The 24,076-nt window shown below is 43.0% G+C and overlaps 1 protein-coding gene across 2 annotated transcripts in view; it reads right to left on the reverse strand.

Moving 5' to 3' along the window:
* OGDH (oxoglutarate dehydrogenase) overlaps positions 1-20,241 on the reverse strand; it is a 67,318-nt gene extending 47,077 nt beyond the window's left edge. For both annotated transcript variants that reach the window (XM_055590683.1, XM_055590682.1), the window contains exons 1-2: positions 20,136-20,241; positions 6,697-6,947 (exon numbers count right to left, since the gene is read on the reverse strand). In XM_055590683.1, the coding sequence (XP_055446658.1) occupies positions 6,697-6,918 (222 nt within the window). In that variant the 5' untranslated portion in view covers positions 6,919-6,947; positions 20,136-20,241. The remainder of the gene's footprint in view (positions 1-6,696; positions 6,948-20,135) is intronic.
* Positions 20,242-24,076: the final 3,835 nt, after the last annotated feature.

Consider the following 24,076-nt stretch of genomic DNA (forward strand, 5'->3'; position numbering starts at 1 on the left):
GCTTCCTGAGTTTCTGACCCAGACGCAGGGTGGTGGCCCCATCATATCACTATAGAAAGCACTGTGGTAAGCTGCCCAGTGGCCACACATCCTCCCAGGTCCACACAAAGGCCCCCTGAAGTGGTTGTGAGGCTCCTTCATTGGAGGCGTGTCCCTGGGGACTGACCCAAGATTTGTTTTGATCACAGCCATGGGTAGGAGTAGCAGTGTCTAAGTTCTGGGTGGGGCATCCAAGGCCAGCAGGCTCTCCTCCCCTCCCCTCTCCTCTCAGAGATATGCTGAGCCTTGTGAGGCGGTCACTCTGGTCCCTGGATGACGGCAGGGCCTGGCGAATAGTTAGCACCAAATGCCAGATGTGAGGAGGTCCTTTGTGGGGCTGCAGCCTAGCTGAACCACAGCTGCACGGGAGCTGGGAACCAGGAGAAAGACTTTGCTGGTGGTGTTTTGAGTTGCTAGCTTTTAGGGTTATTTATTTCATGAACACTCACAGGAACTAGATTTTTATTGCAGGAAAATATTATATGCAAGACATCTGTGACCACTCTCATGAGCAGTCTTCCTGGGATTCCTCAGCAAGTGAGAGCCCATGCCCTCTGCCTGGCTGGCTGCAGCCAACAGTGCATTCTGTCAACTCAGAGTCACAACTTCCAAGGGCAGCCATGTGGGACCACACGCACATCTGATCCCCCGTGCGCCTAGTGGGCACCCCACCTGGAGGACCCAGTCCAGCCAAGCCAAGCCTCGGGCCCAGAGAGAACTGTGTGTCTGTGAGTCATGACCACTTAGAGAGAAGGCCCTAAACATACGACCTGCTCGCAGACAACAGAACCCAGAGCCTGGCAGACCCTCAGTGGGGTCTGGCACAGATGGAACAGGAAGAGCCAGTGGCCTAGAGGCTCTGAGCTGATGCTGATCACCAACCACCATAGCTCCTTTCTGGGAAAAGCCCCAAAGGATCCCTCCCTCTGACAATGTTTCCTTCCTTCCTTCCTCAGAAAAGAGGCGCCAGGAGAGTGGCTGGGGTGGAGCTCGCCGCTCCCTTCTCAAGAGCAGACCCAGCCCCAAGGATGACGCTCCTTTCTTGCTTCTGATGTTCTCCTTCCCCTTGCGGTCACTCTGGATCCCTCTGCAGTTATCACTGACATTTAAAAACCCACTATTTTTGCTTAGCATACAGTATGAAAGGGTAATCATTAAAAAGTCATGCTCCCAAAGATGCAGCATGCTTTTATTCCAAGTCTGCCCTCCTCTCGCCGCAGGCTCAGCTTTGTCAGCGCCCGACGCCCTCACCCTCTTCCAACTGCCAAGGGGTCCACACCCCCACAGCGCTTCACAAAATAAGCAAACACTCCTCTGCTTGACCCCTGGGGCCTCTCAATGCATGTTGCAGCTCAAACTTTTGGTTTTCACGTGCTGCCTTTGGCTCCAGGCACCAAGCCCCGAAGGACCCTCTCCAGTGCTGAGTGCCTCCCGACCCTCTGTCCCTCTGCAGTGCCTTTCCTGGGCACAGGCACACTGTCCCTGGTCAGGCCCATTCCTTACCCTTCAAAGTTCAGTATGACTGGCACTTCCCTTCAGAAGCCGGTGGGGTTTACCCTGTGCTCTAACTGTGCTTTGCTTATAGAATTTTTACAGGCCTGCGAGCTAGAGGGCCCTGAATGCTCACACCTCCTGACAGCAACTCAGTCCTCCAAAAAACATTGTCACGAGCTGCAAACTGCCACACACGTAAAGTGAAGGTGCTGCTTCATGACCCCTACACTTTTCAAAGGTGCAAATTTTATTTCTCTGATTGCATAAACACAAATCCTTAAAGAGTAAAACACCATACTGGAGTTAGGGAAGATATTCTTAGCGGTTTAGTTGATTTAACACAAAAAGTCACCAGGGTTGAGATTCCTCCTAATGTAGGAAGCTCAGTATGGAGAAACTTCAAAATGCAATTGAACAGCCTTGTTCACTGAAAACCCATTAAGCATACCATGTGCGTGTTTTTCTCCAAGGCCAGCAGAGAACTAGAGAGCACCATGGCTGTTTTTAAAGTGCAGCCAAGGCAGTTTCAAGCGGCAGGATGAAAAGGAATGGTGTCACTGCATACTGGGGATGACACATATCTGTTTCTGCTTTGCTTGTCTGGTTCAATTACAGAAAATTACAGGATTGTGTTTCATAAGCAGAGAAGAAAGAAGGAGAACAGCGTGGGCCTGAAGGGCGGCGTGGCCAAGCTCAAAGAGGTGGGACCGAGAGCCTGGAATTCGCACCTCAAGTCCCTACAGAGGTCCTGTTGTGACCATGCGAGACAAGAAAGCTGTTATTACACTTGGCGGCAGGCTGGCAAAAGGCAGGAGAGGAAATGGACTCAGTTAGCAGAGGAGGAAGACAGGCTTTCAGGAAGTGGGCAGAGGTCACTCAGAAGGCCAGGCAGGGGAAGCAAGCTCTAACGGACAAAGGACAACGTGCCAGCCCAATCAGAAGGGGCAGGAAGGGCACCACAGGGAGGAGAAGGCACAGCGCCTGAGCCTGGGTCCTCCCAGGCAGGGCTGACACCACATGATGCCTGTGGGTGGGGTCCTCTGAGGGTTCAGCAGCTCTCAATTACCTGTTTGTCTAAAACACTAACAAGGACAATATGGCTTTGACTCTGTATTTTAGATGTAATTAAAAATAAGACGTCACAATCTGACTTATCCCTAACATGGCCAAGACCTAATGAGTGGGGGTTTTGCATGCTGACAGACCAAGCCTGGCTGAAGGTTCCTATAAGGGTCGTGTAGTTAGATTCACTTGACAACGTGTTTAATACTGAAGTGCAGAGGCTGGACTGGAGAAAACGATGGGGAAGAAATGGCTGTCCAGGAAAGGACCACACCAAAGGACAGGAAGACAAGAGTACAAAGGCAGATCTAGGGCCGATCAGGTAATTGGGCGCAGAGGTGCAGGGAGTGCCCGGGGGCTTTGCACCCCTGAACTGCTCGATTACTACAAACATAACTTTCATAATTAGACATCTAGAAACAAAAGTCTTCTTTAAAAAGAGGAATAAGACAAAACTATAAAATAAATTTAAAGTCAAAAATGAAATACAGACTGAGAATCAGACTACAGTACTAGAGAATTACCTTGCTAGTTTTGTTAGGTATGGTTAAGAAACCATTCCCTTGTTAGAGTCACTCAGGTACATTTATGACAGAAATAATAATGGTTTGAGATTTGCCTTAATAAACACAAGTGGGAAGTATTTTACAAAACAAACCAACAAACAGAGAAATAAGCAGGGAAGGAGTAGATTTTTAAGGTCTGGCACATTGTAGAGAGCTGCTGAAGCTGGGCACTGGGTCTCCTCGTGGAGGTTCATCTTACACTCCTGTCAACTGGGGGGGGGGGAAGCACAATGTTAGAGTTGTGAGTTACATTTTATTTGGAGCAAAATGAGGACTATCGCCAGGGAGTTAGCATTTCATATAGCTCTGAGGAACTGCTCCAAGGAGGTTGGAGGGTGGTCAGGATATTCGTAATTTTGGTGAAGGGAGAGTATATGCAACCAAGCACTTATTCTTTGCAGAAGGCTGATCTAATCTCGTGAAGGTTACTGCTAATCACAAGGAGTAGATGTCACTATGAAGGAATGTAGTGCTTTTCTAGATATGAGGAGATGAAAGAACTGGGTTCATAAAATCTTCCCTGGAAAATAATCTAACTACCTGAAGACCTGTCCTGCCAGTTTTTTCCAGAGCCCAGAGCGCCTGCTTTCTGACCTCCTCCTTGAACTCCTTTCAAGCAGTGTTGAAGGTTAGCGGCTGCAGAGGCTCATAATTTGATCTTTGGAAAGGTAGACAGCAAGTGCGAATTTGCAGTTGACACTCCTACTACATGTTTGAAAGGTCATAAAAAGTTTAAGAAATAACAGGAAGGCAGAGAGGCAGAGATACTAAAATTTAGTGTTCTGTTTCTGCTGAAAAAAGTCCAGTCCTAGCAGCTCCCCCGTGAGCCCTCTGCAAATGGAGGGAAGAGCACAGCAACTGAACCAGCTCTCAGGCAGGGAGTCTGATTATCCCCTATCTGATGCAGAAATGAGAGATCAGAAAGATGATCAATCCAAATCTTAAAAGCTAATTTTCTTTATATCTCCCTATTTTTTTTCTAATACAGACCAAAATAAAGCATTTTTAACAAAGTCAACAATTTCCAAGATCTTCTGTGTGTCATAGATGCCTCTGAAAATCTGAGCAAAGCTCTGGAACGTCTCCGTCAAAAAGTAAGCACACATCAGTTACTGGGCCTAATTCAATGTGGAGAGGTGATCAAGTCCACTTTGCTGGGAAGCCCGAGAAGGGGCACTGCCGCTGTAAATGTCCACTGATTTACACCATCCTGCCCCTCTCCCTCTAGGATACGCTGAGTCCCCAGAGAACCTGACAACAGAAATCAGCAGATGAAATCTGGCCCAAAGATGCCAACCTGCATGTTTTCTCTTATTAAACTACAAAGTCCTTTTTGGAGATCCTTTCCCCACACCCCTGGAGACCTGTGGAGCCCAAGGAACCAACCCTTGCTCTAGACCCTTCCTCAGAAGGCTGCCTCAGTTTCGTCAGTAGTCCTCTCGCTGTGCTGTCCTCACTCCAGGACAGATGGACTCCGTGACCATTCCACCCAGCCTGAGAGCCGCCAAGTGCTTCCCAGTCATCATATGCTACCTTTCTTGATGCTATGTGATAAAAATACTTTTCAAGAATTGGTAGGGGGGAAAAAAAAAGAATTAGTGCAGCAAAGAGCATTTTTAGGGTGGTGAAAATACTCTGTATAATATATTGTAATGGTGATACATGTCATTATGTATTTGTTCAAAACCACAAATGCACACCACCAAGAGTGAACCCTAGTGTAGACTATGGGCTTTCCGTGATGATGACATGTCAGTGCAGGTTCATCAATTATATCAAACATAAGTCTGGTGGGGAATGTTGATGGTGTGGGAGGTTCCATGTATAGGGGCAAGGAGTGAGTATATGGCATATCTCTGTACCTACCCCCCAATTTTGCTGTAAACCTAAAACTCCTCTAAAGAGCAAATCTTAAAAAAAACTTTCAAGCAATAGTAACAGTAATGATATTAACACAAATACTAATAATGGTGACAGTCACTGTGATGGTTTCAGCTCCACTTCTCAGAGCTCTGCACCGCAGAGTGGTGTGCTTCTTCTCTGCAACCCATTCCCGTGACGCAGGGCATCCATACACGGACACCCCCAAGGCTAGATCCGTATTATCTCCTAAGAGCTCATTCCAGTGCTATTCCCCCCTAAACTAAATAGAACTTAAGAAAACTTGTTTGGTTCTACAAAGAGGTTATATCTGAGAAAAGGAAGGTGAGGGACAGCCTGGACATGAGACGAAAGTCTGATTCTAAAACCTCTGGGCTAAGTTTATTTGAAAGAGAACCCTGCAGCAACTGTTCTCAGAAACTGCTAATATCTGACGTCACTGGCAGGGCCAGTTTTATAGGGCACTTCTTTCTGGGTAGTCCACTTGTCTACCATCTTGGGAGACACACCCCAGATCTCCTCCTATAGGAAACCAGACTTCACCTTGCTCATGGAGCAATGCAGCTTCCAGGTTGCCATGAAAACAGGGAAGGAAGAGACCTGGCTAGATGTCCTCCTTTGCCGGGCAAGGAGGTTCAGACCAAGAGGTGGCATTATCATACCAAGAGCCCTGATAAAACAGGGCTGGGGGCTCCTGCAGTCACACAAACGTATCCAATCCTAAATGTCACTAACACTTTAGGGTAAAGGGTAAAGATTATACTCGAAGGCCTGACAGAAGCAGGCTGCTTTCTGAAGACAAGTCCCTACAATTCACAAGGAAGGAAGAGGCCAGATCAACAGAGATGGCAGCCAGCCTCTGATGGGCACTTCCTCTGTGTAGACCCTGACCTGAGCACCTCGCATATAATGTCTCCTCAGATCTTCCCACACCCTGCAAATGGGCCACAAGGAGCTAAGCAGCTTGGGGACCCACCCTTCAGCACCTGTACTGGGCCAGCTGCCTGACCTGAAAGCCAAGAAACAGTTATCAAAACTCATAAATATCACTGGCCAAAATGCTCTGAAGAAGTTCTGCCACCAAGCATGCTCTGTATCAAGTAACCACATGAAGGGAGAGGTTCTAAGGAACAGCCTCATATGTCAACACAGAGAAATTAGAAGGAAGCCTTCACAGAATTTACTTTTAAATACAGGAGAGGGACATAAACATGCTGATCTAAAATGTCATTTGTAGAGAAATCTCATGAGATGGTTTTCAGGTGTTCCGAGGACAGTGGAATGGACGAGCTTCCTGAAGGTCCTTCCTTCCGTGCGCTTCTGCCGTCCTGTAGCAGCGTTGGTGACGTCCTGGGAGTGGTGCAAGTGCTTCGTCACCGCCGTGGGAGTTTAACACGTTGGCTGTTCCAGGGAGCAAGGCCTTCAGCGCGCCGCACATGGAGAGAGGGAAATGCCCCTCCGGAGAAGGGGGCTCCTGTTGGGCCTGGGCTGACGGTTGAGTTGGGTTGATGCAAAGAACTCGAGTCGGTGGGGCTTCTAGCCGCCTGCCTAACTTCCTTCTTGAGGGTCCTTAGAACACATGCACTTACCTGGACGGCCAGCCACCACCGGCCAAGACTCCAAACACGAAGACACCTGCTCCTTTGAGCCTTACCTTGTGTACACTTTTGGGGTTTTCCAACCAAGCATAGTACATTTCCTCCACATAGTTCGAACTAGTCCCGCTGAGGAAAGGCTCTGCAGCAACGGGGGCAGTATAGCACCGTATCTGCCCAAACGTCCTAGCTGCTGCTGGTCTGTTTTGTGAAAATGTCTTCACAGTCTGGGAAGCCGTTAACGGCCTCAACTTAGCAGCACAAGTCCTTAAGTGAAACATTCTTGTCCTGAAGTCTCTCTCACGACTGTCTGCATCAAAAAAAAGAAAGAGAAGTTAGAAAATGCATTTTAGCAGACAAGGCTACTGAGGGGAAAACCTCTGACTCTGGCTGGAGGAGAAAGTGTCTGTAAATGCACGTGTGGCTGTGTGTTCTGCTTGAGAGAGCACGGCAGAGCATGAAGTAGTCAAGTGGACCAACCTTCTACATACAGGTCCTGCACTCAATATGGGGAGGCAAGAGCACAGCTGCAGAGGTCATGGTCTTCACTTGCAAGTTTTGATCTAGTTTGAGGGCTATGATATATCATGACAGGGGTGCTTCCCTGATGGCTCAGCAGTAAAGAACCCGCCTGCAATGTAGGAGATGCAGGTTCGATCCCGGAGTCAGGAAGATCCCTTGGAGCAGGAAATGGCAAACCACTCTAGTATTTTTGCCTGGGAAATCCCATGGACAGAGGACACTGATAGATCCCTACAGTCCATGGGGATCGCAAAGAATTAAGACATGACTGAGCACATGTAAGTTTATATGTTGTGTAAAACAACTATAGGAAAAGGCAACAAGGATGAATTAAGGATTAGGTTAGTACTAATTGCAAAAGGAGAAATACTTTCTAATCTATCAGGAGATTACGGAGCCCTGATGGCCTCTTGGTATTCTGGAGAACACAGAGACACTGGGAAAATATTTTGCTCACCCTCAAATAATTTATCTTTGAGCAGAAGAAAAAAATATATTAAAAATAATTACAGCAAAAGCACTGAGCACCTGAGAGGCACAGAAAATACCAACAAAACTCCCTGGGAGAACCCACTTCTCCTAAGTGCTCCTTTCCAGCAGCCAGGAAAGTTTGGGGAAGGGCACAGACAATAGGGAGGCCTTTGCTCTGAAGAGGAGGGGAAGGCAAGGATTTATAAGAATCAGTAGGAAGAAAGATCAGACAGATGGAAAAGTTTGAAAAACACAGGGGAGGAGCAAGAACTGTCTTGGCCGGCTGGAGGAATAGACTAGCTGGACGGCCAAGGGTCTGGATGTCACATTTCCTAAAACTGGAGCCAGGAGAGGGCCAACAAGGGAGGCAGGGGGCTCTGCAAGACAAAGGCATGGACAGCAGTGACCACAGAAAAGTCTACCTACCTCGCACTACTCTACTCTACAGTCAGTAGCTTGACCTGTTAGGACTCTTCCGAACCCATCAACTCCCTCAAGGCAGGCATTAGCTCTTCTGCTTTATAGGTCACCCTTCTGAGTTTGTTTACACTTTCCCCAAGGTTGAATGGATCTTGAGTTTGATGGTTGTAATTTTACTAAATATAATATATAACTCTAACTACACTATCCACTTTACAAAAGCAGCTGATGCACCCACTAGACCATTAAAGAGTTTAGACTGTCTGGGTTGGGAAGATCCCCTGGAGGAGGGCACGGAACCCATTTCAGTATTCTTCCTGGAGAATCCCCACGGGCAGAGGAGCCTGGCGGGGCTACAGTCCATAGCATCGCACAGAGTTGGACACAAATGAAGTGACTAAGCAGCTGCAGCGGAGGGTCTTGAACCACTTCCAATCATGTGTAAGCATTCAGATGCCTCTGGAAAGGGACAAGGACACTGTGCTGCTTCTCTTCCCATAAAAATCCCAGCTGCCCAGTGGTCTCTTCCAGTCATAGCAAAAGAGGCTGGGGAAGGGGAGGGGAGCCATTGGGCAGAAGTGAGGCTCACCATAGCCCTCTGCCCTGGGAAGTGGTGACTGATGGTCTAGTCGGAATCACACCCCACCTCCAATCCAGCCTGGAGGAAATCCAAGCTTTGAGACAGGCTGAGAATTACCCAGAAATAAATGTTACATAAACTATCCTCTACACTGTTTGTAAGAACCCCTTCTCTTGATCCAAATATGATCAGCATATGCATAAAGGACACTGGCCTGTTTGGCTGCTTGAAAAAGACAGGTCAGCAAAAGTAGAATTTAAAAGCTAAACAACAAACAAAAACTTGCCCCTTAAAAATTAAATGCAATCTTTAGGATGCTATCTTAACTCCTTTTTTAAAAAAAACCTTAAGTAACTTCAGTAGTTCTTCCTACTGCCAACTCTATTCCAATTTTCTCAGCTATTAAGTTTAAGGCTGACAAAAAGCTATCAAAGACACTGATGGCAAAAATACTATGACCGTTGCTTTTCACATTAATTAAAAAAAAAAAACTCAGGCCAACACTCATCTTTTTCCTCCAATGTCATTATTATCTGCTGCTGCTGCTGCTAAGTCGCTTCAGTCATGTCCGACTCTGTGCGATCCCATAGATGGAAGCCAACCAGGCTCCCCCATCCCTGGGATTCTCCAGGCAAGATTGGGAGTGGGTTGCCATTTCCTTCGCCAATCATTATTATCTAGGCAGCTTGAAATACTCTGAGTTGGAGTATTCTCCTAGAACACAGCAGTATCATCACCTCCATTAACAGTCGTTATTCAGTTGCTGCAATACCCAATTAACAGGCATCACACTGACAAGTACAAAACTGTTCATTTCATCTCTTCTTCCTAAAGCAGTCCTTCCAATATGATACAGTAAACAAACTACGTTACCGAGTTATCTACAGTCATAAAATCTGACAAACAGCTCAGTGCTGCCCAGCACAATTACTAACAATCTTCAAACTTCCCTTAAGATGACTCATATGAGTCATAGGAAAACTTTGCCTTCAGCAGACAGCTCAACATCCCCCTGCCTCCACCCCAGGATGACCAGGAACAGCTGTTCCCTATCCGCAATCTGAGAGAGCCACAGAGCAGACATCAGGTATACATTTCAGATTCTGGAACGTTCAGATTCCATCCTTCCAATTCCAGAGTCAACATTAAGAATAGTGCATTTCTGGTAGGAATGCTGAACCGTTCAAACACTTTCATGAAAGCTGTGAGTTGTTAAAAAGCCCCAAGTGTTCTGACTTGTGGTTGAGAACAATATTTCTACTTGACAAGGGTGCCAAATATTCTTAGTGGGGAAAGAACAGTCTTTTCAACAGACGATGCCAGGGCAACCGGAAATCCACATGTGAAAAAATGATTTTGGACCCCTGTTTTACACCGTACACAAAATTAACTCAAAATGGATCAAAGACCTACATGCAAGAGCTGACACTGTAAGACTCTTAGAAGGTTTCTAACTTCCAAAATGGAGTAAATCTTCAGAACCCTGAGTCAAACAATGTGTCTTAGGACATCAAAAGTACAAACAACAACAACAAACTGGACTTCATCAAAATAAAAACTTCAGTGCTTCAAAGTGAAAGTCGCTCAGTCATGTACAACTCTTTGTGACCCCATGGACTATACAGTCCATGGAGTTCTCCAGGCCAAAATAGTGGAGTGGGTAGCCTTTTCCTTCTCCAGGGGATATTCCCAACCCAGGGATCGAACACAGGTCTCCCGCATTGCAGACGGATTCTCTACCAGCTGAGCCAGAAGGGAAGTGCTTAGTGCTTCAAAGGACACCATCAAAAAAGGCAGTCTAAAAATGAATATATGCAAATTATACAGCTAATAAGGCACATGCATGCAGAATATAAAGAACTCATGACTCAAAAATGTAAATATAACTCTATAATGAAAAGTAACCCAATCAAAAAAACTGCCAAAGGATACAAATAGACATTTTTCAAAAGAAGACACACAAACGATCAGTAAGAATGTTAAAACATACCCAACATCATTAGTCATAAGGCAAAAAAATTTGCAAATCAAAATCACAACAAGATAGGACTTCAGGCCTATTAGACTGGATATAATCAATACAATCAAGTGTTGGAGAGAACAGGAAGAATTAGAACCCTCATACAATCCGAGTGGGAGTGTAAACTGGGGCAGCCACTTTGGAAAACAGTTTCTCAAAAAGTTAAACATAGAATTACCATGTGGCTCAGCAACTCCACTCCTAGGTATACAACCAAGAAAAACAAAAACATATGTCCACACAAGCCCTTGTACACAGATGTTCACTGCAGCATTATTCATACTAGCCAAAAAGTGGAAAAACTCAGAATGTGATACAGCCATACTATGTAATAGAACTAAGCAATAAAAAGGAATGAAATATCAATACATCCTGCAACACAGATGACCTTTGAATATATTAAGTGAAAACAGTCATTCACACACAAAAAACACAGTATTGTATGACTTCATGTATATGAAATGTTCAGAACAAGCAAATTGATACAGACATAAAGTCCAGGGTTGGGGGAAGTAAGAATCAGACAGGACTACTAATGGGTATGGGCTTTCTGCATTGACAGGTGGATTTTTTACCACTGAGCCACCAGGAAAGCCCAGGTATGGGTTTTTTGGGGGAAGGGAGAAATGAAAATATTCTAAAACCAGATTATGCTGATGGCTTCACGACATTATGGTATACTGTAAGACATTAAACTGTACAGTCTAAATGGGTGAATTATATGGTATATGAATTATACCTCAATAAAGTTTTTTTTTTACATCTTTGTCAACAAATATGCCCAACCCTAAACTTCACTGATTCTTTTTTTGGCTACACAGAACGGCATGCGAGATCCTAGTTCCCCGACTAGAGATTGAACCAGTGCCCCTCTCCACCTCCATGCAATAGAAGTGTGGAGCCCCAACTGCTGGACCACCAGGGAAACCCCTCAATAAAGTTGTTTTTTAAAAAGTCTAAGAAGAAACACGAATCTGTCAATATCAATAAAGTACACAAAGTGACACTCTTTGTAACTGTTAATTTCAAGACACAAGTATATAAATCTATACATTTGAGAAAAATAACATTAAAAAAAAAAGCAAAAACTAAAGCAAAATTTGTTTTTAAGGGTTAAGTGCTCTGCCCTTAGGAAAATAAAACAGAACTTTATCTGCGCCTAAACATTCCCCAGTTAGGCAGCACACACTTTACCCAAGGTCACCTCCCCATTCACAGGATGGGGAGATAAACTGACTCCTGACGTCTATGACCGTCATGAGGGCTAGGCAGAGGAGTAATCAGAGGTAAAAACAGCTTGGACAGTTTCTCAGGATATGAGTCTTTGAGGGAAAAGCACATGCATAGTTAAATGGTTGTTACCACTGTATGTTGCCTGAGAACCATTTTAAAAGAACAACTTACCTTGAAAGGTGGTTTTTTTTTTGGGGGGGGGTGGCGTTTCAGACTCAAGATTCTCATAATAAGTCAAGAAAACCATGCTTGCTACATACCCACGGCTGTTACTCCAATATTCTAGCTTTAGCAGTGATACAAAGACATTAGGTACAGAGAGAGCACAAATACCAATTCTCTTTTACTGGCTGAGAATCTAAGGAGAATTCAACATCTTTCACCTGTGATGCCTCATCAACCATAAACTGAGAGGGAGGTAGTGCAGGTTACTCTTAAACTGCAAAGGTATTTTGCCACCATTAGATGAAAGTGGTGGCTGAGCCTTCAGGGCAAACAAAGCAGAATGACCCTCTCACTATGTGAGCCTTAAATGTGCCACCTGATCTATGGTCAGTTTCCTCTGCCATAAAGTGAAGGGAACAATCAGTCCTGCTTTCTCAATGTCTTTTGTAACTATGATACAAAAATGAAAGAATTTTACACACTTTAAAAATACTTTTATGACTAAAAGACAGTTTACCAGAAAAACAAAAAACCAACCAACCAGCCAAATAAACAAACAAAAAACAAGAAAAGCAATCCCGCAGCTAATGCTATCTCTTAAAAAAGCTGAAGTTTCCAAGGTAAACCTAAACAGAAGTAAACTTGGAGTGGGTAACTGACCGGACTGTAAGGAAGGACTTCCACCTCTGAACCAGGAACCCTAAATAAGCTTCAGTGCACAGGCCTGAAGACTGAGCTGTCCTTCCCCAGACTGACACTGTTAGCAGAGGTGCCCTGACTGTGGTGATGCATGGTATAGGTAAGCTGGCATCTTTTAAAGGTGTTGGTTAAAGTACAAATTATTAAAATTTTATGAAAAGAAAGGGCAGTTGTTAATATTTATTAAAAACTTAAAAAGTACATACAGAACTTCTGTTTCCCACTACATGCAGCTAATAATAAGAGATGTTTCATTAAAAAAAAAAAATCACGATTCTGAAAGGTGGAGAGGAGAGACTGGGAAGGGACCTTGGGGCCCAGAGGACTCAGAATTGAGTTCTCCTTTTCTTTTTGCCTCATATATTCCAAGTTAGGTGCTGAAGAAGTTGGCAACCCAGAAATACCAACTACTGTAGACTCAAAAAAAGCTGCAACGTAAGTCTGCCCTCTCAGGCCAGCGGACTGAGAATGGGGCAGTCTAGCAGGACAGGATATTTTTAGACAATAACCACTCTACTGCAACCAACCCCACAGAAAAATGGTGGCCCACTCCCACTCCACCTGGTAGTATCAGAGAAGATCAGTGACTTTCATCCCCACCAGTGACAATGACCCCCTCCCCCCAATAACATTAGTAGAGGCCAGGAGGGAGCCTGGATTTTACTGCCCAGCAGCACAAGGCAGGGTGGAATCACAAAGGTCTAACTGAGAAATTACCACACAGCAGTGACAAGGAATCCCTACCCACAGATACCAAGGAGGCCAGGTGAGGAGCCTCCGCTTCCACCCAGTAATAACCAGGCAGCCCCTCCTATCCCCCCAGCAGTGTCAGAAGCCTGTTCTGTTGCACTCACCAACACTAAGATGACACACATTAGAATTACATGGCAAAGTTGTAGAAGAGTCAGCATCAATATGCTTCCACAAGCAACTATGAACATGCTTGAAACAAATGAAAATAGCCTCAGTAAAGAAAGAGAAGATATAGAGATGAACCAAATGGAAACTTCAGAACTGAAAATTACAATAACTAGCATAAAAAACCTGATAAATAAGTTAAACCAAAGAAAGAAGAAACAATGAACATGAACAAACATGAACAAGAGGAATTTCCCATTCTGAACAAGAGGAAATAGACTGGGGGGAAAAAACCAGGGTCTCAGGGACATGTGGGACTATAATAAAAGACCTAATGCTGCATATAAATGTCATCAGAATCTCAGGAGGAGCAGAAAGGGGAAGGGGCTGAAAATGTATTCAAAAAAATAATGGCTGAAAACTTTCCAAATTTAGCAGAAGACATAAACTTACAGATTCAAGAACCTGAGAGAACCCCAAACAAAATAAACCCGAAGAAATACATTCCACGATACATCATAAGCTTTTGAAAACTACGAACAACTCAAATAGTATATTTCTCACCAGAAATTATGAAGGCCAAGAGAAAGTGGCACAACACTTTTCAAGTGCTGAAAGAAAATAACTGTTAATCCAGAGCCCTATAGCCAGCAAAAACATCCTTCAGGAAAAAGGGGGAAATAAAGATCTTAGATGAAGAAAAACTAAAACAATTTACGGACAGAAGATTTATCTTAAATGAATGGCTAAATGAAATCCTGTAAACAGAAAGTAAATGATAAAAGGGAAACTTGTAATATCATGAAGAAAGAAAGAAAACAAAATATAGGTAAATATAATTTCCTTTCCTCTGCTGCTGCTGCTAAGTTGCTTCAGTCGTGTCCAACTCTTGCGACCCCATAGATGGCAGTCCACCAGGCTCCCCCGTCCCTGGGATTCTCCAGGCAAGAACACTGGAGTGGGTTTCCTTTCCTCTAGAATCTTGTAAATGATGTGTGGTGGATGAATCAAAAATTACAACACATCTGATGTGGTTCTAATGCTGTGTCTGTAGAGGAATTAATTAAGACAATTTTAAGTGGAGTAAGATAAAGTGATGTAAACAGAGATATGGTTTCCATATTTCACTCAAAATGATAAAATGATGACACTAGTAGACTGTGACTAGTAGACACACATAAGTGTGTACAACTTATGTACACACAATGCAATACCTAAAAACCCACTAAAAAAGCTACACAGATACACTAAAAAACACTACATGTAATTAAAAGTGGAATTTAAAAATGTGTTCAAGTAAAAAAAAAAAAAAGAAAAATGTGTTCAAGTAACCCACAAGGGGGCAAGAAAAAGAAAGCAGAGGAACAAAAAACAAAAAAGAAAGAATAAAATAGCAGACATAACTCCTAACATATCAATTATTACACTAAATGTAAATGATCTAAATACCCCTGTTAGAGATAGGCAGAATGGATAAAACAACAGGATCTGATAATATAAGAAATTTCAAATATAACAATACAGGAAGGTTGGAAGTGTAAGGATGAAACATTATGTATCATACAAACATTAAGCAAATGAAAGCGGGAGTTTATTTCATCATCTAATAATAATACTATTATCAGACAAAATAGACATCAGAGCAAAGAAAATTACCAGAGATACTAATGACAAAAGATTAATCTACCAAGAAAATACAGCAATCTTAAATCTTAAAATATAGCAATCTTAAATCTATGTCGTACCAAACAACATAACTTCAAAATATGTGAATCAAACTAATAAAAGTGAGTGGAGAAAAAAACAAATTTAAATTATAGTTGGAAACTTCAACTCCTCTTTCAACAAGAGACAGAAAAGCTAGATATGAGGTCAGCAAGGAAATCAAGAAACTCAAAAGTACAAACTACAACAACTTATCCAGTTTGAAATAGCTATTCAAGAAATTTCATGTGTAATTTAAAAGCTCCTGAGAAAACAGACTCCAGGAAATTTCCTGGCATTCCAATGGTTAGGACTCTACTTCCACTGCTGGGGGCATGGGTTCAATCCCTGGTTGGAAACTTAGATCCACATGTGGCAATGCCAAAAACAAAACAAACAAAAAACAATGCAATCTACCATACTGACAGGCTTGAAAAGAAAAACTGCATGCTCATATCAATAGATGCAGATAAGGTACTTGACAAAATTCAACCACTATGATAAAAACTCTCAGAAAACTAGGAATAAAAGGGAACTTTAACTTGATAATAAGCCTCCACAAAAGCCTACAGCTAATACATACTACTTAATTGTGAAAGAGTGACTGCATCTTTTTAAAACTGGGAGCAATGTAAGGATGTCTATTTTCACCCTACTATTCAACATACTACTGAGAACTGTAGCCAGTGCAATAAGCCAAAAAAAGGAACTAAAAGGCATACAGATCAGAAAGGAAGAAATAAAACTACTACTATTTGCAGATCACATAATCGATTATCTATGTACAAAACTTTAAGGAACCTACAAAAGCATTTATAGAATAAGTGAATTTGCAAGGTCATAGGATACAAGATAAATATATATAAAAACCAACTGTATCTCTACAAACTACAAAGGACACATGAAAAAGAATTTTTAAACAGGAAACAGTGTAAGCCTAACAAAACCTGTACAAGGCTTGTATGCTAAAAACTACAATACCAATGAACAAAATAAAAAACCCTAAATAAATGAGAGACATACCTTGTTCATGGACTGGAAGATTATCTCCAAATTGTTACACAACTCTAGCACAATTCCTATCAAAATCTCAGTTAGAATTTCTGTAGATAGAGGTAAGATTACTCTAAAATTTATAGGCGAAGGCAAAGGAATTAGATTAGCTGAGACAATAGTAGTGGGAAGAACCAATTTACTTAATTTCAAAATTTATTATGTAGCTTCAATAATCATTTTGTATGGTCCTGATGGTGAGACAGACAAAAAGACTGATGAAACACAACAGAGGACTCTAAAACAGACCCGCACAAGCACAACCAAGTGATATCTGACAAAAATGTAAAAGCAATTCAATGGAGGAAGAACAGTCTTCTCAACAAATGCTGCTAGTTGGATATTTATAGTGGAAGGAAAAAGAAAAAAAGAAAGAATAAACGGAAAAGAAAAGAAAGAAATCACTCAAGCTAGAATTCACACCTTATACAGAAATCAACTTGAAGTGGATTATAAATTTAAATGTACAACACAAAACTATAAAACTTATAGAGAAATATGTAAGAGAAACGAGAGCAAGGTGGTCTTTAACGTGCTACTAAAAGCACAACCCAGAAAAAACAAAGTTCATAAACAGGACTTGACCAAAATTAAGAAGTTTTTGCTCTCCAAAAGATCCCATTAAGAAGATGAAGACAAACCACAGACAGGAGAAAATATCTGCAAACCACATATCCAACAAAGGACTAGAATGCTTAAGAAATTCTCAAAATGAAACATTAAGAACTGCAAATGATCCAATTACAAAATGGGCAAAAGATATGAATAGGTATTTCACGGAAGAGGCAAATAAACACATTCAGTATCACTAGCCATCAGGGAAATGCAAATTAAAACCACAATCACTATGCATCTACTAGAATGGCTAAAAATTTTTAATGGTATTAAATGCTACCAAGAATATGAAGTAAGTGGGTCACAAACACATTATTGGTGGGAATGTAAAAGAAAAGTCTGTAGAACAGAAAAGTCTGTCTACTTTAAAAAAAACTAAACATGAAACCACCCTATGACCTAATGATTACACTCCTGGGAATTTTTCTCAGAGAAATGAAAACTTCTGTTCACATAAAAACCTGTGTGTATATATATATATATATCCCGTACAAGAGTGCTATGTGGGGCTGTTCAACACAAACATAATAATGTACTTTTGTGAATGAGAGTTGGCATGTCAAATGCATCCTCTAGAAAAATAACTGGTGTAATATTAAGATTTGTTTTCTAAAGTTGATACTGTCGGTTATTTTTGTGAACAGCCTGATGTTTGGGACCTTTTTTTTCTCTAAATAAAAAAGTCCTTATTAAACCAGGAATTTGAAGGAAAAAGAAACCCCAAAAACCTGTATATAAATGTTTATAACAGCTTTAACAGTCAAAGAATGGAAACCACCCAGATGTCCTTCAATGACTGGAGACTTAAATCAACTGTGGTACACCAATAGCCTGGTACATCAATAGCATCAAAAGCATAAAAATGAAGAGAACTACTGATATAGGCAACCACCTGCATGCATTTTCAGAGAATCACGCTTAGTGAAAAAAGCCAATCCTAAAAGGTTACATACTGTACGATTCTCCTTATGTAACATTCCTGACATGTCAAAATTATAGAAATGGAAAACAGATTAGTGGTTGCCAGGAACTGAGGAACTGCAGGCAGGATGGAAGTGGGTACAGCCATACCAAGATAACAGGAGGGACCCTTGGCATGATGGAAAGGTTCTCTATCTTGACTGTCAATACCTGGTTGTGATATAGTTCTGAAGTTTTTGTAAAAATGTTATTTGAGAAAATGGGTAAAGGGACAGTGGGATCTCTCTGCACTATTTGTTATAATTGCATATAATTGATTTGCATGTTCAATTTCTCAAAATTACAAAATTCTAGAATAAACTTCTCAGTAATTGTACAATTATTCCAAAGTAAAACTATCTAAAAATTTTAAAGACGGTACAGTACTTTTCTCAAATGGGGCAGTAAGGAGTAAGACTAATTAAAAGCAGATCTGATATACATAGATATATATGCAAGATACACATATAGCATGGTAAATATTGCACTTTTAATAAGCTGTGTGTTCAAATTTAAATGAAAACAGAAACTAATGTATTTCTGAAATTAAAGTTAATCTTTAAAAGTAACTAAATTTTGGTGATGGCTGCTTACTATGAATACACTACAAACTAGTGAATTGTATACTTGAAAGAATGAACAGTATGGTACATGAATTATATCTCAATAAAACTGTTTAAGGAAAAAAAAAAAAGTACTTGAAATGTGGAAAATGCTCTTCAAAATTTTATCAGGATACTCTAATCTTTCTTCAACTTTCTAAGATCAGCTAATTTGCAAAGCTAGAATAAGTTCTATACATTTTCAGACCGTGAGGGTCTTGCACAAAAAAACTGCAGTTTGACTACTGCACCTCTTGTCACAGTGCAAGCAAGACTTCATCCAGGCCATTTATCCTTTTAAAGCTGCTCAGAGCAGTAAACCTGGGAGTCAGCCTCTACTCCCTGCTTCAAAGTACAGGTAAAACAAAGCAGAGAAACCCCAGGACAAAACAGAGTTCACACCTCAGGTCTGAGTCACCTCTCCTCTGTTACATGTAAAGGGCAGAGAGAGCAAGTCCTTATCTATACTCAGTGTTTCGCCACCAGTTTTCTACTAAGCTTCGTTACACAACTTACACTGACTCAGGTAGCTTTGCGAAAGGGAAAAGGTACACTAGTGTGTTCCTCGAGGAAACGCGCTTCATCTCAACATGAACTACCATATCCCTGGAAGAAAGAAGCGTACTGAGTACAGTAGGGTACTGCAAGCTAGTCTGCCCATTAAGGGTGTTGCCCCCAAAGAGTTCACAGGGAGGATGGGTACTATGGGTGCTAAGCATGGAGGGATCCTGAGTATTTGGGCACTGAGCGTGCATGCAGCAGAGTAACCTGTCCATTAAGAGTGTCACCCTGAAGAGCACAGAGAATAGAAACGATGAGTGCTGAGTACAGTAAAGGTACTGAGGATAGTGGAGGTACTAAGTGCTGGAGGGTAATTCACTCAGGGTTCACCCCAGAAGAGCGCAGGGAAGATAGGTATGGGGGTACTGAATACACAGGATACTGTGGGCTAATCCGCTCCTCAAGGGCGTCACCCCAAGGAACACAGGAAGGATGAGTACGACAGAGGAGTACTGCAAGACAGAGGGGTACTGCAGAGTAATCTGTTCCTCAAAGGGTCGTCCCAGGGGCGAAGGGTCAGTCCGGACAGAAGCCGACCAGCGTCTTCGCGCTCTGGGAAAAACGAATGCCCACAATTCACAGCTGGTTCTTCAAGGGCGCGCCACCCTTCCAGCCGTCCAGGCGGGGAGAGGACACAGCCTGACGACTCCCACGTGACGCCTCCTCGACCTTGGGGGTCACCCCTGCCGCTGCGCCCGTTCCCTCACATCCGCCGCGCAGCCCACCCCTCTGCCCATCACAGCCAATGGCTTGCCGCTCCGCGCCCCGCGCGACCTCTGCGCTCGCCCGCACCCGCCAATCTCCGCCCGCCAGGAGGCGCCCCCCACACCATTGGCTGCCACGTCCGTCTGTCAGGCTCCGTCCCACCCACCTCCCCCCCGTCAGCCCCGCTCCAGCCAGCTCCACTCCCTGTCACCGGGGTGGCGGCGACAACGAGGGCGCGGCAGCCTTGCCCCATGCCAAGACCCTCGCCGCCTGCCTGACCGGCGCGGAGCCTCCCAAATCCGGCGGGACCCAGCCGCCGCGCAAGCCTACCTGTCTCCGGCTCAGCTCCACCCGAATGAGGCGCCGACACCCCACTCCGGGGCACCAAACTCTCGGCCCCGCCTCAGCGTGTGGCGTCAGCACGCCGCCCCGCCCTAAGACGAGAGGGGCCGCCCCTACCTTGTGAGCGGAGTCTTGACGTCACAGAGTCGCGCCTACATCTCCGGTGGCTCGGCCTTGGGGCAGTAGTGTTAACTCCGAGTTTGTAGCTTGCTTTTGGCACGTTCGGTCCTGACCTGTTTGCGTGACAGTTCTGAAAGGGGGTCTGCATGTTGCTAAGTACTGTCTCCTGCAGTAAGCTGTCCGGAGTCCTTTGATGGAGAACTGAGCTGGTATGTGATGTCAGAAACAAACCTTGGTCGGCAGTGCGCGCTTGAGGCGCCGCAGGCAGTGACCCACGGAGTGAGAACCAGGAAGTCCTAACCCTGACACTAGGTTTTCCCAAAGTAGGCAACGGGCTCGCGGGAGCCTTCACTTGGTGCATGGATGGTTTATTATGCCATTTCATCGAATACCAAGTGGTCATCCGCTTTTAGAGGTTATTTTACTTACTGCTGAGAAAGGGAAAGAACAAAAACACTTTTACTAGGACACCTCAGTCGTAGATACAGCACTATTTTCAAAATGTGGAGGACAAAAATCTCAAATTTGTTGAGATATGGTAAGTTGTAAGCAATCACATACAGAGAAAGTCCTTTCAGTTCTTCAGTCTTTATTAGCAAGGGAAAAGCCTCATTTAATGCTAAAGTGTCTTTAATTCCATTTTTTCTTCTTTCCCTTTTCTGACCAAGATAAAACAGGCTCACAACTTTTGGTGGACAATAATATACGTAGAAGTTACTTGGTCTTCCTGATTTGTGATAGGTTATCTTTGAGATATATGGCAAGTAATAGGTTTTCTGATTTACTGTAATGCTCAAATTTTTCTTTTGTAATAAAAATGTCCATTTTAAAACTATAGTAACTAGATACTAGTATGGGAATGTGGCATCCAAATGACTGACAGTAGGGAAAGGCTGTTCCACACTGTCTTGAATTGTTCCTCCGTGTTTATTCCCCACAATTTGAAGGCAAGGACTGTGTCATGCGGCATAGCCGGGGATACTGGGGTGACAAAGGGCAGTCATCTGGTCATAGGGATCTGACCTTGAAAGCTCCATAGAGGACACAGGTGTCTGAATCTGGACCGAAATTCAGACAGATTTTGCCACCTGCTGGCAAGTATGATATAGACTTGTAGCAAAATTTCTTAAGTGAAGTAAGTGAAAGTTGCTCGGTCCTGTCTGACTCTTTGTGACCCCATGGATTGTACAATCCATGGAATTCTCCAGCCCAGAATACTGGAGTGGGTAGCCTTTCCCTTCTCCAGGGAATCTTCCCAACCCAGGGATCAAACCCAGGTCTACCGCATTGCACGCCAATTCTTTACCAGCTGAGCCACCAGGGAAGCCCACATTTCTAAAAGAGAAAGGCAAAGTAGAGGTGGGTTTTTTTTTTTTTCTTTTGTTTTTTAAGTAGGAAGTAAGGGGCTTCCCTGAGGCTCATTAGTAAAGAATGAGTTTATTGCTCCTGCAGTTCAGGAGCCTCTGGTTCTATCCCTGGGTCAGGAAGATCCACTGGAGGAGGAAATGGTAACCCATTCCGGTATTCTTGCCTGAAAAATCCCATAGACAGAGAAGCCTGGTGGGCTGCATTCCAGAGGGTTGCAAAGAGATGGATACAACTGAGTGACTGAACACACACACACACACACACACACACACATCAGTTCTTGTGAGAACAAAGTTAGGCTGATATGTGTTCTGAGGGTTTGAAGACTAGGAGAAAGTGAAGGAATCAAGGAACAAACCAGTATTTTTTTTTCTTTCTCTTTTTATTGTGGTAAAATATAAGAAAAAATTTGTCTTTTTAAAGTACAATTTAGTGGCATTAATCACTTTACAATGTTGTGCAACCATAACCACTATCTATTTTACCATTCCAAAGAGAAATTCACAGGAAGCTGAGCTTGGTGCTCTGTAACAGCCTAGATGGGTGGGATGTGGGTGGGGAGTGGGGGGAAGTCCAAGAGGGAGAGGACATAGGTATGCATACAGCTGATCCATGTCATTGTATGGCAGAAACTAACGCAACATTGTAAAGCAATTATGCTCCAATTAAAAAAATAATAAAGGAGAAATTCTGTAACCATTTAGCAATAACTTCCCACCCCTCCCTTTTTCCTTCTGAGTAACTTCTGTTATACTTTGTCTCTATAAACTTGATGACTCCATCTACCTGATATACAGTATCATATGAGGTACTGTATATGTCTCATACAGATAGTATTTGTCCTTTTATGTCTTGCTTATTTCACTTAGCATGTTTTCAATGTTCAGCCATACTATAGCATGAATCAAAATTTCTTTCCTTTTCATGGCAGAGTAATATTCTGTCTTATGGATATACTGCATCTTGTCTATCCATTCATCAGTTGATGGACATTTGGTTTGTTTCTACCTTTCTGCTTTTGTGAATAGTGCTACTGTTACTGAACTAAACTTGGGTCTACTTGCGTGACTGGCAGCAAGACCAATCTACTGACACCAGTTTGTGGTGAAAGAAAATACAATGTTTATTGCAAGGCCAAGCAAGGAAAAAAGACAGCTTGTGCTCAAAAGATCAGAACTCCTCAAGCTTTCAGGAAAGGTTTTGTTTGTTTTTTTAATTTTTATTTATTGTTGGCTGTACCATGTGGCTTGCAGGATCCTAGTTCCCTGACTAGGGATTGAACCCATGACCCCAGTAATGAAAGTACAGAGTCCTGATCACTGGGCTGCCAGAGAATTCCCAGGGAAGTGTTTTGAAAGGCAACGTTAGGGTAGAGGGTCACAGGGTGCCTGGAGGATATTCTTCTGATTGGCTGGTGGTGAAGTAACTAGGTGCTATTTCTGCAGTCATCAGCCTTCTGGTTCCAGCTGGCCTGGGCTCTATGAGCTTGTGTTCAGTATGCAGTTAACGTCCTCCACCTAGTGGGGGTTTTTGTATCTGCAAAACAACTCAAGGATATGGTTCAGAATACCATCCACAACTCTAGAGGAGGTCCTTGACTTTGTTTTATGGCTAAATTATTATTAATTTGCCTTGACTGTTTTCCTTTGTTTTTGCTTTTTCTCACTTCTCTGATTAAATTTGCTCTTTGGAACTTAGGGTAAGCCTAGGGGCTAAAGCTTTTCTACAAACAAGAGACAGGGTAGGGCTTCCCTGGTGGCTCAGTGGTGAAGAATCCACCAGCCAATGCAGAAGACATGGGTTAGATTCCTGGTCCAGGAAGATCCCACATGCCTATGTGCAACTAATATCCCACATGCCTATGGGCACATGGGAGCAACTAAACCCATGTGCCACAACTACTGAACATGTGCTCTAGAGCCTGTGAGCCACAACTACTGAGCCTGCATGCCTTAGAGCCCATGCTCCTAACAAAAGAAGCCACTGCAATGAGAAATCCATGTACTACCAACTATAGAAAAGCCTGCTCACCACAACTAGAGAAAAGCCTGAACAGCAATGAAGACCCAGCACAGCCAAAATTAAATAAAATTAAAATCAAAAAAAATACTGGATACTGGAGTCTGTCCCTGGAAAGTCCCACAGGGTTCTGCTTGGTTTCACTACAATGATCATTGGCTTACAAGTGTCTGTCAAGTACTTGTTTACAATTTTATTGGGTATTTCCTAGGAGCATAAGTGGTTGGTTATATGGTAATTCTATCTCCAGCTTTCTGAGCAAGTGCTAAACTGTTTCCCACAGGGCCCATACCATTTTACATTCACACTAGCAGTGCATGATGGTTTCAACTGTTCCGCATATCCTTCAGTACTTAATTTCTTAAAAAAATGTTTTTATTATAGCAATATTAGTATGTGAGGCGATATCATTGTTGTCTTGT

This window comes from Bubalus kerabau, chromosome 8 (genome assembly GCF_029407905.1).
Source record: "Bubalus kerabau isolate K-KA32 ecotype Philippines breed swamp buffalo chromosome 8, PCC_UOA_SB_1v2, whole genome shotgun sequence".
Classification (NCBI taxonomy): Eukaryota; Metazoa; Chordata; class Mammalia; order Artiodactyla; family Bovidae; genus Bubalus; species Bubalus kerabau.